Source organism: Dipteris shenzhenensis, chromosome 25 (assembly GCF_047967505.1).
Source record: "Dipteris shenzhenensis isolate YYH24624 ecotype China chromosome 25, Dip_SZ_1.0, whole genome shotgun sequence".
NCBI lineage: Eukaryota > Viridiplantae > Streptophyta > Polypodiopsida > Gleicheniales > Dipteridaceae > Dipteris > Dipteris shenzhenensis.
In genome coordinates this window covers 51140252-51154638 of record NC_141620.1, presented here as the reverse complement: position 1 = coordinate 51154638, position 14387 = coordinate 51140252, and the positions used below count along the sequence as shown (strand labels likewise).

The 14387-nt window shown below is 44.6% G+C and overlaps 1 protein-coding gene across 1 annotated transcript in view; it reads right to left on the bottom strand.

Moving 5' to 3' along the window:
• The window catches only part of LUT1 (Cytochrome P450 superfamily protein), a 78515-nt gene that overhangs the window by 21324 nt on the left and 42804 nt on the right, over positions 1 to 14387 (bottom strand). The window contains exons 3-4 of the mRNA XM_087396806.1: positions 6158 to 6355; positions 5964 to 6065 (exon numbers count right to left, since the gene is read on the bottom strand). Of these exons, the coding sequence (XP_087252932.1) occupies positions 5964 to 6065; positions 6158 to 6355 (300 nt within the window). The remainder of the gene's footprint in view (positions 1 to 5963; positions 6066 to 6157; positions 6356 to 14387) is intronic.

Here is a 14387-nt window from a genome sequence, read left to right as displayed (position 1 = left end):
CTGCAGGCTTCCTTTGGCCCGCGATGCTGCACCATGTGCCAGCTCTGCAGGTGCCTTTTACTGCACCACATGCAGCCTCTGTCCCGCCTCCTGTGCACCTCTTTAGGGGCCTGTTCCAGCCCGTACACGCACGCCTTGAAGCGCCTCTGCTGTGTGCTGTCCACATGGCTTTTTTTCTGTGAGGTGCTGCCCATGTGGCAAACCCCTCTCCACCACAGGTCTCCTGCCTACATGACAGCCAGGATGCTGTCCATGTGGCACACCATTCCATCTCTAGTCCACCATGGGGAGGTGACCATTCCAACACCCCCTCTCACTGACACATCTGGGCCCAATGCCAACACGTCGATGACAATGCTCCAGTAACTCCCTGGTCCTAGTCCTCTGGAACATTTCGATGTCAAAATCTTTTCCTCGCTTTTCATCCAATGGCTCCTGTTCCACCAAGTCTGGTTCCGCTTCCACACACCATCCTAGTACACAGGTCCATATCTGGTAGCACCTCCTGGCACAACCACCTTCAATCACGTTCTCGCCTTCGAACTCGAGCAATCCAGCCACCACGATCTTCCAGTTGTCCCCCTCATAATTAGTGAACAACCTGAAGTCTTCCAAGCACCATGCTCTGAGGGTCTGTCTCAACCCATCCTTCCTTTGGCAAGGTCCGCAACAAATGAATATTTCCAGATAACCTGGACTACGAACTCTCATTGAGCTCTCAAGCAGGTACTCTTCTGGCTTCAGTACACCTTGTCCATCACCTTCCAACAATCTGTGTCCGAGATTTGAAGAAGCACCTTCAGCCTTCGAAGAAGGCCAATTCTTTCTAATCTCGCATTACCTGAGACAAATGAAGAGCAGAGTCTCTCCACAGCATGCTATAAAGGCTCAAATGAAGAACATCAAGTACATACCTGATCGTCGTACTGCATGTGTGCTTACTCTGAAAGCAAACCATACACCTCATCGAGGCACATACCAATAGCCTTTGTAATCCTGTATTGTCCCTTCTGAAGTACAGCATCCATATGAACATGAAACCCCAGGGCACTCCATGGAATCCACCCTCGTGTCAATATCAACAGCCACGCATTTGGAAGATTCCAAGCACTCCATGTTGTCCTTCACCTTCCCAAAGGTCTCAGACTCCTCGTCAATCCACATCTCAATGTCAAACATCATCACTGTGGTTTCTAGGTCACCATATCTGACCTCAGTAACACATGGAGATGTCACCAAGAACAGCTCTTTGATCACCCCATTTGCTTTGGCTTTCGTGTCACCCTCTGAATCTGAGTCAGACTCCTTCCTCTTGTTTTTCTGATCCGCCTTCTTTTTTCTACAGTCCTTCGCAAAATGACCTGGCGTGTCGCAATAGAAGCACTTCTTCTTCTGCTTTGTCTTGGAAATGTCCTCGTCATCAGAGTCAACCTTCTTGGACTTGCCACCGTTAGGCTTGCCCTTTCCTTTGCCAGTGTAATCCTTCGCCAACAGCGCCTTGTCATCTATGTCGTTGTAGAGCTTCTCCCTAGCTTCTTCCTGTAGCAATAATGGACCCCAATTTGGTCCTCTGTCATGCTGTCATAGTCGTAACAAAGCTTTTGAAACTCCGAGATCGCCTCCTTAGTACCATCAAGGCCAAATGGCACGAGTCCACCTTCTAACCAACTAATGCCAGTTGATCCCTCACCACCTTGACCTACGTCAAGTGGTCATGTACCGAATCTCCCTCATCCATATCAAGGTTGTGGAGCTGATGCTCAAGAAGCAAGATCCGGGATGTGTTGTCTATCTCGTACAGATCCTTCAAAATGACCCACGCCTCTACTGACGTCTCGGCCATCTGGATGTGAGAAAACACAAAGTCCGCTCAGAGCTCCTCTCCGTCTACTGCCATGAGTATATTCCCCTGTCAGTCCACCATCTCCTCCGGCTTCGCCTCCACTCCCATTGTCAATTTCCACAGCTTCCGAGCCACTAAATGACTCCATATCTTCACCTTCTAGATCAAGTAGTTTGTCCTGTCCAGTTTCCGAGACTCTCCAAAGTTAGGGATGGTAAAAGAAAGAAATCGAGGGGAGGAGGAAGGGAGAGCAGGGACTGAAGAGGCTGAAGAGGTTGACATCTTTGCTGCTCAACCACACAGCAAAGTCAACCAAATTCAACCTTCAGTAAACCAGAACTCTGAACGCACCTGACTGAACCTAAGTCACCCTCCTTCTTGCCAAGGCGTTGTCCTCTAGTTGTGGAAGTCGATTCCCAAAGCTTCTGAATCAAGGTCGTCCTTCAGCAAGGTCCCTGCCTTCACGCTCCCACACCTGTGAGCCTCCTACTTGGGCTCTGATACCATGTTAGAAATGACCCAACAGAGGGTACCCACAGCGGAAGACTAATAGTATAGCCCACGAGCTCACACAGTGTCGTGTGGGGTGTGGAATCACAAACTTCTTAAACTTATGTGCATAGAATAGATGTACAGACTCATCAATAGACAATGAACCAACCAAATAGAGAAACCACCAAAATAATATATTTCCATCCAAAGCTATGGACACAAGACAAAAGAGATAGATCCAGAGTCCCACCAATGGTGTGGTCCTCCGATCTTACCACAAGGTCCTTCTCCTATCTACCAGCTATCTCTAGACTCGAGCCCATGTGCTCCACCTCGAGCGTCTGTACACTTTCCGTCCACAATGATCCTCTCACAACCTTGCTGCCCTGTGTGTCAGCCTAGGTAGGCATCCCTCTGTGAGCTAAGTCTGCAGCTCCTCAGCCCAATTCACCTCCTGGTCATAGGCCCAACTGGTGCTGCTCTGCTGCTCCTTCCTGTTCCCTAAACTGCTGCTCCAGAAGATATAGAATGAGGGCTGCATGGCCCTCTTTTATAGACCCAGAGCCTGCTTGCAAAAACCGACCCAGTCAGCCTAATGGCCGACTGGCATGCTGGCCGACCTGGTTGGCTTGCTAGCCGACTTGGTTGGCTGGTCCAACCAGCCCTATATAAGGGCCTTTGCGGTGCCCTTTTGGGCTGCTGCGTTTGGCACTGTAGGAGCCTCTTGCAGGCCCTTTGCCTGCCCAATGCCCCCCCCCGTGCCTTTGTTGTGCCATGTGCCAGCTCCGCAGGCGCCTTTTGCTGCGCCACATGCAGCCTCTGTCCCGCCTCTGGTGCGCCTCTGTTAGGGGCCTGTTCCAGCCCGTACACGCACGCCTTGAAGCACCTCTGCCAGGCTGCTGTGTGCTGGCCCCATGGCAGCCCTTCTGCCTTTTTTCTGTGGAGTGCTGCCCATGTGGCAGCCCCCTCTCCACCATGGGTCTCCTGCCCACATGACAGCCAAGATACTGTCCATGTGGCAGGCCATTCCATCTCTGGTCCACCCCCCTGATGCACTCCTCATTTGGGGGCTCACAGATGGGGAGGTCACCATTCCAACACATGGACATAGTTGCACCAAATGAAAGTAGAACTCTTGATCGTGTATGATACTTCATCAATTTGAATGATGGTTAGAAAGACTTGGTGTTGTATGATGGCACACTAGTCAGATGCTCTGTCATGTTCAAGTAAAGGTGGAAAATAAGGCATGCAAGAGAAACCAACTCCTCAGATATGGTAGTGGTGGACAGTACAAATCATGTGTTTTCATTCAGTTCTACAAACAATGCAGGATTAAGAGGCAATAAACAACTGCTTTTCCTTCATAAAACAGAATAGCTAATGCTAGACCAATCCAGGGCCATGTTAAGATTCAAAAATGTTCCAATGCTCTTTGGGATGAAATTCTGAGTATAGCTATGTATCTGATGACAAGGAGCCCATCAAAAGCTGTCAAAGATGTCACCTCACCCAAAGAAATGTCTACAGGCATCGAGCATACAACTAAATATTCTGAGTTTTTGAGAGTATACATGTGCTAGATGTCAAAAGACAAAAACTGGACACAAAATCATAAAATGGATCTTTGTTGATACTGTACAAGTTTAGAAAACACAAAAAAGTGTGTATAACTTGCAAAATAGAAAATTAATATTCAGCAGAGTCAGTTTTTACGAATAGATGGAAACAAAGAAGCTAAAAAAACAACAGCACCCAACCTAAAATTGAAGATACAAAGCAGCCTTATGGAGCTAATGATAAAGGCAAAGAAAATGAAAAGGGTAACAATTTGTGGAAGATGAAACTCCATCTACTACACTGACAAACTTCGCATAATGGTAGTTGGACGCTCAAAGACTCAGAAGGATGTCTCATCCAAGTAGGAAGCACCAAGACGGTCACAAAGGGTTTAAGTATTAATCAAAAAAATATGCAATGTTGCATCAATGTGAGTGACTTATGAGAGGCAAGAATCTCAAACTTAAAAAGAAGCTGCCATCAATACTATGGAAGATGAGTATGGTGCCGTATGAATAATTAAACTTGGAAATAGTCAGAATTGCCAAAAAATTGATAACATGAGAGCATTCAACTATACAGAGTCCAGTTTACAAGCCATGAATCAGACCATACATAGCAGGAACTAGCTCATATGGCTACTCCATCAATTTTGGATACAATTAGAATTGTCAACTCTCTTCAGCATATCATGGTCAGCCTCTGGTCCAAATGGATGCCAAATCTAGAATTTAGGACGGTTATCAAGAGGATGAGGTAGATGTTGAACAGCTATAGGTCTTGTGCAGAAAGGCAAAGATCATGATGAACAAGTTCCAAAAGGCATCACATGGCTTAAAAGGAGCATAATAAGGCCTGGTATGCCAAGAGAGACAAACAATTTCTCAAGGAGATTGAAGAAAAGTTATGCTGTTCCAAATGTGTATTTTGTGCCTAAAAATATCGGTATCGTGCATGTATAATTAAACACTCACCCCTAGAAGCAATGTGGCATAAGACCTCCCCTCCAATTGTGTTTATGACTCAAATGAAACAAGGGTGGTTGGGGCTCTTATGCTTCTAACAATTTTTTCTTTTTGTAGATCCTCAAAAGGAGGCATGGACCAGCCTTCCAGACATTCTCCAACGAGGCAGCACAGAGGTCAATTAAAGTCTCAACTTATAAATTACTACGTGTCATTTTCATCAATAGTGTATTACTTAGGCTCAGCATGATACGAATTTATGGGCTTATTCCATCTAGAAAGAAAATAACTCCTTGCCTCCAATGTCAATGCCAAATTCACAATTATTCATCTTGAAACAATAAAGCCCTTCACAGTTGACAAAGCATTGAGGTACCTGATACGCCAATATAGCAAGGGAATTCAATTGAAAAAAAAATGACCATGTCACTCAGGCTCCAATTGACTCTAGACAAAGTATGGGGTTGCGCTAACATGTTCCTCATCCAGAAAAGACAGAGGATAGAAGGCATGGGAAAAAAAGACTCATTGCCAAGGCAGCCACAGCAGGAAGACGGGAGAAGCAAAGGTAAAGTATTAGTCCATCCATAATAGAGACATGAAATGACTATCTATTTATGCATACACCCCTCCTAAAGAGCAGTGCAAGACATTGAGAGTGTGGATGTGGAAGCAGACAAGATGAGTCAATGGAAGTTTGGTTGTAGTTAAACTTGCAGTGTTCCAGTTCCAAGAGAGCATGCTTATTGAAAGCACTGAATATCAGATTACACAAGGTTCAAGGCATAAGATCAGTGTTCCAAAAAACAGGCAGGATGCATGATGTGCACAAACATTTAAGAAAACTGATGAAAGCTGGGAAGAGAGGAATAAGCTGGATTAACCGCAATTACAATTCCAAAAACATATGATTAGAATTCCCTCATAGCAGAATGACAACAATAGCCCCTCCTAAGCCTGCAAATGCAAGTAACAAGATACGGTTCACATTAATTTAAGCAACCTATATATTTTATTTTCCGGATACATGTCTTGGTAGCCCCTGGACGAAAATAAAAGAATAGGAAATCCATGATGCATGTAAAGAAAAGAATGATACGGACCTTGCTTAAAAGATACACAGTCCATGTCAAGACAGAGGCTGTGGTTTCATGGCCTGCCACAAGCATCGATAATAAATCATCCCGCAATTGAGTACTGGAGACCTGCACGTAGTAAATAAAACTGCTCCCATTTCACCACCATACAGTTAAGGGTTTGATGATGAACAAAAGAGAATTGGAAGCACATAAAGCACCTCCTCCCGGCTAGCCAGAAGAAAACGGAGAATACTGGGATCGGCCTCGTTGATATATTCTTCATCTTTTAGCCTCTCTCCTTCAGCTTCAACAATAGCCTTACACTGAGCAACAAGTTCTTCCACTGTTTCTCGAATTAGTGTCACTGCTTTGGCTGCTTTCAATTGCCTTGGAACTAGCTTGCATAACAAGGGAACCTACAAAGACAAAAACATACACAGGTTTGCAACTATCGCAGCGAGATAAAATAAAGGTTGTAATTTACAAATATAGAAGGATTTATAACAGGATGCTAGCTCTCACTTACGAATATTGCAAGTACAGCTCTGATCACCCTCACTAATTCCCGTTCCAAAGAACATTAACACAAACAAAGTACATATCAAACGAAAGACCACAAAGAGGCATTCTAATTGCTATTTAAGACAGATCTAAACCCTACCAGCCATGATTCTCTAGCGCAATTTCAAAGTAATATCCAGTTAAGAAACCACCACAGGATCCATTTCAATAACCTTACACTAGAGAGACCAGTACACAGAGTGGAAGTGGGTGAAGGAGATCACTGGCTGTACTTTTCATAACAACCTGACATGGTTAACGTGTGTCTTAAGAGGCAAGGGCAGGCTGGGGTACGGGTGCAGGTCACTAGGGGTAGGGGGGATTTGTTGGAATAGGGTTGCTCACCTCCCCCTCTGTGATCCCCCAGATGAGGAGAGCCTTGTGTGTGTCGGGGGGGGCAGATCTCTTCCGTTCCTCCCTGCTTTGTACTCTGCAGGATCCACATAGCATGGGAGATCTTTCAGCGGACCAGCTAGAAGTGTTTTATTAGTGCTTTTAGTCTTTTTGTATTAGCTGTTCTTCACTGGAGCAGCTTTTCCAGCTTTCTTTCAGTATTTTGTTCTTAGTAGTAGCTGTACCACTCTGGGACAGCTAAAAATAAAACTGTTTTCTTAATGCAAAATTTATTTTACAAAAGAAATGTGTGTGTGTGTGTGTGTGTGTGTGTGTGTGTGTGTGTGTGTTGTTGTTGTTGGAGGGGGGGGGTACCTAGGGTTTGAGGGATTGCCACATGGGCAGCATAGTGGCTGTCATGTCGGCAGCATTCAGACATGGAAAAACAGACAGAGGGGGCTGCCACATGGACAGCAAAAAGCCTGCCATGTGGGCAGCACAACAGAAGGAGTACCCGGCAGTTGGAAGCCACCATGGAGGGCAGATCTTAGGCAACCATGCCATGTGGCTGTCCATGATTGGAGAGGGCCTGATTGTGCAGGGAATCCAGCAGGAAAACAGGCACTGACATCAGGCAATGACATCAGCAGGTATACAGGCAGGTACAGCAGGCTGTACAGAGGATTTTGCTGCAAGTCTGGAGAGTGGAGGAGACCTGAACAGGTGCGGAATGTACACAGCATGGAGGCACACTGCCAGTTTTGGGGCAGATATGGGCCCCTATTATGGGCTGGAACAGCCTGGGCCAGTGGCTGGATGCCACGCGTCCATGCGGGCCAGAAAATTGCCTCAAATTGAGGACCCTACTGGTCGGTTTACAGACCTACCTTGGTCGTCTGGTAGGGCTGTTTGGGTCGGCTATTTGGCCCCTACCAGGTCAGCCAGGTTGGGGGCTTTCAGCCCAATAAGGGCCTACTTCAGGAAATCTACACAATGCTAAAGAGCTGCAGACTTAGCTCAGAAGGGGGGCTGCACACCTAGGCAGTAAGGTACGGAGATCACATACGGAGAATCTACAGAAGCTCAGAGAGGAGCACGCGGGCTCAGGGATCTAGAAGTGCCAAGCAGATAGTAGGAGAGCTTTTGGTAAGATCAGAGGACCACAGTTGACCACAGTTTGGTGGGACTCTGGATTTCTCTTTTGTATTGTGTCCGACTTTGGACAGAAATATACCTTTGGTGGATTCTATATTTTTCTTGGAGCATTGTCTATTTACTGGCTTGCACACACACATGATCGTGAAGTACACATAAGGAATGAACTTTTGGATCCCATACTTAAACAACTTCTGCATGTTATTCCTGGGACGCTCTTAAGTCTTCTGCTGCTGGGACGCTCTTAAGTCTTCTGCTGCGGGATACCCCCTGCATAGGTTCATTTCTAAGAGGATTGCCTTTGCTGTTCTACTAACATCAGATTGTCCAATGGTTTCCAATACATCATCAAGCAACCCACTGATTAAGATTATCTTTCAAAGCCTTGCTCTCTCCTTGCATAGATAAAGACCTGGCCGGCCCTGTTCTGCCTAGTCATAACCCAAACATGGCTGCTTGCAACATGTCAATCACACATGCATCATATATTTTCAAGTCCTCTAGGGTATCCTCAATAAACCCAAAAGTAACTTCTTTGCCCCTAGGCACATGACTTATCAATTCACACTAGCCATGAACATGCACATAGGTCTAATAAACGTTCTGGTCTTCTCAATACCTGTCACCACAGACCTTGCCATATAGATGCTTGACCCCAATTAATTAAATACACATACAACAAACATCCCTTTTCATTCATATACATTTCAACTGTCTCTCTAAGGACTTACTGTCCCCCGATTCATCCAAGGTCTTATTATATCCTTACTGAAATGTAACATTTCTTCCCTCTTGAGACATCAGCATCCTTCTTGATAAAATCTGGGCATGCTCTTCGTATCTAGCAAACAGATTCTCAACTAGCCTCAGTTAGAGGACGTGCATGCAAAGCAATCAACACTGTAGGTATCTTTCCTTCAGTTCGGATTGCATCTTGCACTTTCCTCTAGCTCCTCCAGCATAACAACTCCATCAATTAGTGAATCAGTTGGCTGTGAAAATTGTCTTAATGAAGATACATGAAATAATGGATACACCTCGCAACCCTGCGGTAATTCTAATCTATAGGTTACCTTTGCCTATTCTCTTAAGAACTAACCATAGCCCACAATATCGGGGTGATAGCTTAATGCATTGCCCCATAGCTAAGGACTTAGCGTGGCTCTCCTTCATCAACTTCGCTAAAAGTTCTATTCTCATATGTGTAAGCCTTAGCCCTGTTCACAGCTCGATGAGAATTCAATTGACTCTCCTTGTCTGACCATCTGCTTACTGGATGGTCCCCACTACTCATCCCAACTTAAACCTATGAGCAGCAACTATAGCAATCCCAAAATGACTAACGGATCCAGTATCTCTATCTGATATTATGATTTTAGCCATCCATGCAAAAATATATATATTACTCAAAACAAAACTACTTATGGGGTTTATTGACTCCCTCGTTGTATGAAGTGAGCCATCTTGGTGGTAAGACAGTCAAAACTGAATAGAATTACATCCTCCATGTGTCTGCAGCAACAGATCAACTATAAAATCCAAAGGAAATGCTTTCCCATCCACCTGATTGCATTCCTATGGCTGTAAAATCCAGGTGGTTTCACCCGTCCTACTTTACTTGTTTAACACTAGAAACATCATGTAACACACTCATGAATATGCTTTTTCATCTTTGGCCAAAAGAAATCTCGTTTTACAAGCGCAAACGTCTTCTCGACATCTCGATGTCCCCCACACGGGCTATCATGGCACCAAGTGCGGGAGTACATCATGTCAAGCATGAGAAAAAACAGCTCAGAATGAGCAAACAAAAAACCTAGGTGGTGGCTGAAAATGCCAGCTCATCCCTAAAGGAGAGTCAGAGAAGAAAGGACAATCCTTCCAGACTCTGAGGAAAGCAACCCTCCCAGCAGTAGCAGTCCTGGATGTTCCCTGTATGTTCGCCCAAATGGCCATCAAAATGTGTATAGTATCTGCCCAGATACTGGCCATAGTCTGAGAAGGGTGAACCTGGGAGTAGACGGAACATCTTGGAGGGAGCATGACTTCACAAGATGTCATCGAACAAAGAAAGTTGTGTCCGTTGTCCTAAAAGAAAGCCTGTGGACCAGTGAGTGACAACCAAGCAATTGATCCCCAAGTCATGAAGAAGGGTGCTCTATGAAAAGTGCAAAGTATCCTAGCAACACCCTTCCAAACCATCCTCGCCTGAGTGCACTCCCAAAGGCATTGTTGCACTGACTCAACTGCTCAGTGGCATCGAGGACAAGTAGGGTTAACCTTGAACTTGGATCTCCACAAGTTCACTGCAGTCCCTCCATGAATAGTAAGCCAAATGAATAACGTGACTTCCTATTCCTGAGGGATTTCCAAAGTCTCCTCCAAAAAATTTTCTGCATCTCTGCAGAAATCTGAAAAGTATCCTAATGAGGAGCTCTAGAGGGCCTCCAACCTCTACAACTGAGCTGGAATCTCCTGGCATTTCTGACCGCGTAACGAAAGAAGGGGATGCTCTTCTCTCAGTGCCCTGCAAGTATCCACTCCCATTCCCCTGGATCCCACTGCAAGGATCTAATAGGGGAACCTCCATACAACCAAAGCCTCCAAGATCCAATAGCCAGGAGAACGAGGTCTGGATCAAGATACTACTGTGAGTCTCTACCCATCTCCATGTATCCTGCAATCCTGACACGCTGAAAAGGAGCCTCCACAAGAATGTCCTCTGAAGATCTGTGGAGTCTGCCTCCTACATGAACCTGAAAGACAAGGGTATCCTCATGTACATCCCGCAAGGCTATAACCTGCAAAGGGATACCTGTCCTTGAAAAAGCCCCCTGTGAAAAACCACACTCTTCGAGAATGCATGCGTGCAATGCATGCAGAATTTGAATGCCAATTGGCCCTCCAATGGGAAAGAGCGCCCTCGTGAGAGTACTTCTTTCTATTTCAACCCACATGCAAGGTGGGAGAGAGATGACGGATGAATGCAATGTGGTAGAGAGAATGCAACGTGAGATTCACAATGAAAGGGTGATACCCTTTCATTAATGTCCCTTGAGATCACTGAAGTTCCATCTTCCCATTTACACCTACCCTTAGCCTATGACCCATGCATCTACCATTCAATGCACCTTAATACACCCTTCCCTTCCTATTGCCCTTAGGACCTAGACACGTGTGTGCACATTTTTATTAATAGAACAAGTATCACATGTCCAAATTCGATGCCGTCTGAAGCTGTGGCTCCAATGTGGCTCCAACTCGACTGGTCCTATCTACTCAGATGATCCACCGCCATAACAAATCGGTCGGTGTCCATCATAAATACAAATACATGTTACACCATTGGCATATAACATAATAAAAATGTTTTAATGTCTACTAATCACAGATTAGTGATTTCTCTTGTCATGACACTCCCTCCTACTTGAATGGGCAGAAGTCCTCTTCTGGATCCTCTCGTCTCTTTCTCTTGCATACGCTTCTGTTTTACTTCTGCATTTGCATCTCTTCATAATCTGCAAATAATCTTCTCCTGGTAGTACACGATCTCTTCTGAATCCGAGCTTAAATCTCATCTTCAAGTTCTGGTTCCTCTCGATGCTGAATATTCAAAATGCAAAAGTACCACTGCAGTGCCTCTTCAGTATCTCTTCATGCTCAGAATCCTCTTATGAATACTTAGCTGCTGAAATCTCTTTGCAGTAACTTGCTCGATAAGCTTAAACACATTCTCAACAAATTGGTCAATATTAAAACGATTCTCTCACCCAAATGTTTTCATTGAACTAGGTAGACCTTGGCTATGAATGATTTTGCGATGGAGAGCTACTTAGTCTATAGAAACTATAGACCTTCAATCTCTTTTTCCAACTCTTCTATTTCAGCCCTATTTATCTTATCAGACGCTCTACACGGAGGAGAAAAGTATTTAATCTCTGTCCATACTCTACAATGAATATGCCTACTCTCTATTCAGTTCACACATCCATACACCAGTGTTGGCTGAATGGATAGCATTTACTCTTGGTTCTATGTTCATCGTAGAATCTTGGGATGAGGAGGTAGAAGCCTCACCCTCCTGCTTGGATGCTTTGCCTTTCCCTTTTACAGAATTGGTTCTTGACAATTTTGGCTAATAGAGTAGGACATTTATGCCATGGATGCCCTGGCTTATGTTTCTTACATCCAAAACATTTTCCCTCCTTAATTAGCTTTTTCTTCTCATCGTCAGTCATGGAAGGAAATGGTATCCATCCAAGACGTGATTGGCTGTTAACATTTTGTACAATAGCTTTCTCATTTCCTTTGTTGAAGGGTTTACACGGATTCAATTTCCTCTCGACTATAGTGAGGTCCTTAAGCGTGGTCGGGTTAAACATTTCAACCTCGTACCTTACTTTTGGGCTTAAGACTGCTAAATACTTTTCTCTCCTATCTTCCACTCTTTTCGGATAACTCTAGAGAGAGTTTCCAAAATCTGGCTGTAAAACCTGCATTACTCTCATTATCGAACTGCCTAAACCTCTCCCAACGAAAGGTTAGGTTCTCTTCATGCCTCGGTGGCATGAAAGTGGCTTTCAGTTGCTCCACGAATTTAGCCCATTCATGAATAGGCTCTTTTCCTGTTTGTGACAAGGACCACCACATTAGAGCATCCTTCTGCAGATGCAATGTGGCAAGAGCAAGCTTCTCTTGCTCGGTCTTGTCTTGATGGGCAAAGTATAGCTCAAAATGACGAATCCGATTGAGGATTTTGTCAGCCTTCCTTGCCCCATCATATTTTGGGAACTAAATTCTCTCTCGCGGTTGGAATTTGGACCTCTTAGAAGGGGTACTCAACTCTTCATCCCCGAAGTCTAAAGTCCTCTTAGTCCCTAATCTTGTCATAATGGACTGCTCAATCATATTGCTAAGCTAGAAAATCAGCTTATCAACACGAGTCTCCTCTCTTCCTCTTGCACTTGGATTATAATCCATGTATACTAGGCTTTGAGTTGAAGGCGTGAACTCATCACCTTGTTCTTGGCTGGTCTCATTTCTTCTTTCATTACGAAAGGAGAACTCCCTATCAAGAGGTTCTTGCAGGAGAGACTGCTGTAAATCTATTTGTGGGTTATCATATTAAGATCTGTAAAACTCTCACCTAATCCATCCTCTTCAAGAGGAGGTGAAGGTGTTCTTTCTCTCTCTCCTTGGGGTAATGGAGGAAAAGGAATAAGTTCATTGTTATATGTCCCTTCCCCTTCCATTCTTTCCTTCTAGTAATACAAGAGAGAAAATGTCTTGCTGTAATTTCAAAAAAAGAGGTTTATTTTACAGCAAAAGTCAAGTGTTGTAGAGTTGGTGGTACTTATCCGACTCCCACTTCGTTTGTGTTGAGAAGACACTTAAAATGACCTCCTTTCCCTTCTCTTTCAAGCTTTTCTTCTTGTATTTCTGCTGTAAACTGGTACGTTCTGTTTGGGCTACTTGTTTTGAGCGGATTGAAGCTCTAGATACCGTTATAAGGGGTACTTGATGGGTGGATCCCCCCTTAAAATATTATTCCGATCCGACTTTCCGTTGAGGAGAATGGGGGATCCCTTTTCCTCACGGTTTAAGGCTTTTAAGGGTACATTCACATGGGGGAAAATCACCTCGTGAGGACACCCCGTTCACCGTTCAAGACCAAAAATTTTCAGAAAAACCCCTTGTCTCAGAACCTCGGAGATCGGTCGGTCGTGATCCTCTTCTGTAACTTCTCTTGCGACTTCCGTCGTCCGCAACTGTCGCCCTCTTCTCGTCCTGCTCATGGATCGTCACCGCTCTGATACCAAATGTGAAAAACCACACTCTTCGCGAATGCATGTGTGTGTGCAATGCATGCAGAATTTGAATGCCGATTGGCCCTCCAATGGGGAAGAGCGCCCTCGTGAGAGTACTTCTTTCTATTTCAACCCACATGCAAGGTGGGAAAGAGATGACGGATGAATGCAATGTGGTAGAGAGAATGCAAAGTGAGATTCACAATGAAAGGGTGATACCCTTTCATTAATGTCCCTTGAGATCACTCAAGTTCCACCTTCCCATTTACACCTACCCTTAGCCTATGACCCATGCATCTACCATTCAATGCACCTTAATGCACCCTTCCCTTCCTATTGCCCCTAGGACCTAGACACGAATGTGCACATTTTTATTAATAGAATAAGTATCACATGTCCAAATTCGATGCTATCTGAAGCTGTGGCACCAGCTCGACTAGTCCTATCTACTCTGATGATCCACCGCCATAATAAATCGGTCGGTGTCCATCATAAATACAAATACATGTTACACCATTGGCATATAACATAATAAAAATGTTTTAATGTCTACTAATCACAGATTAGTGATTTCTCTTGTCATGACACCCCC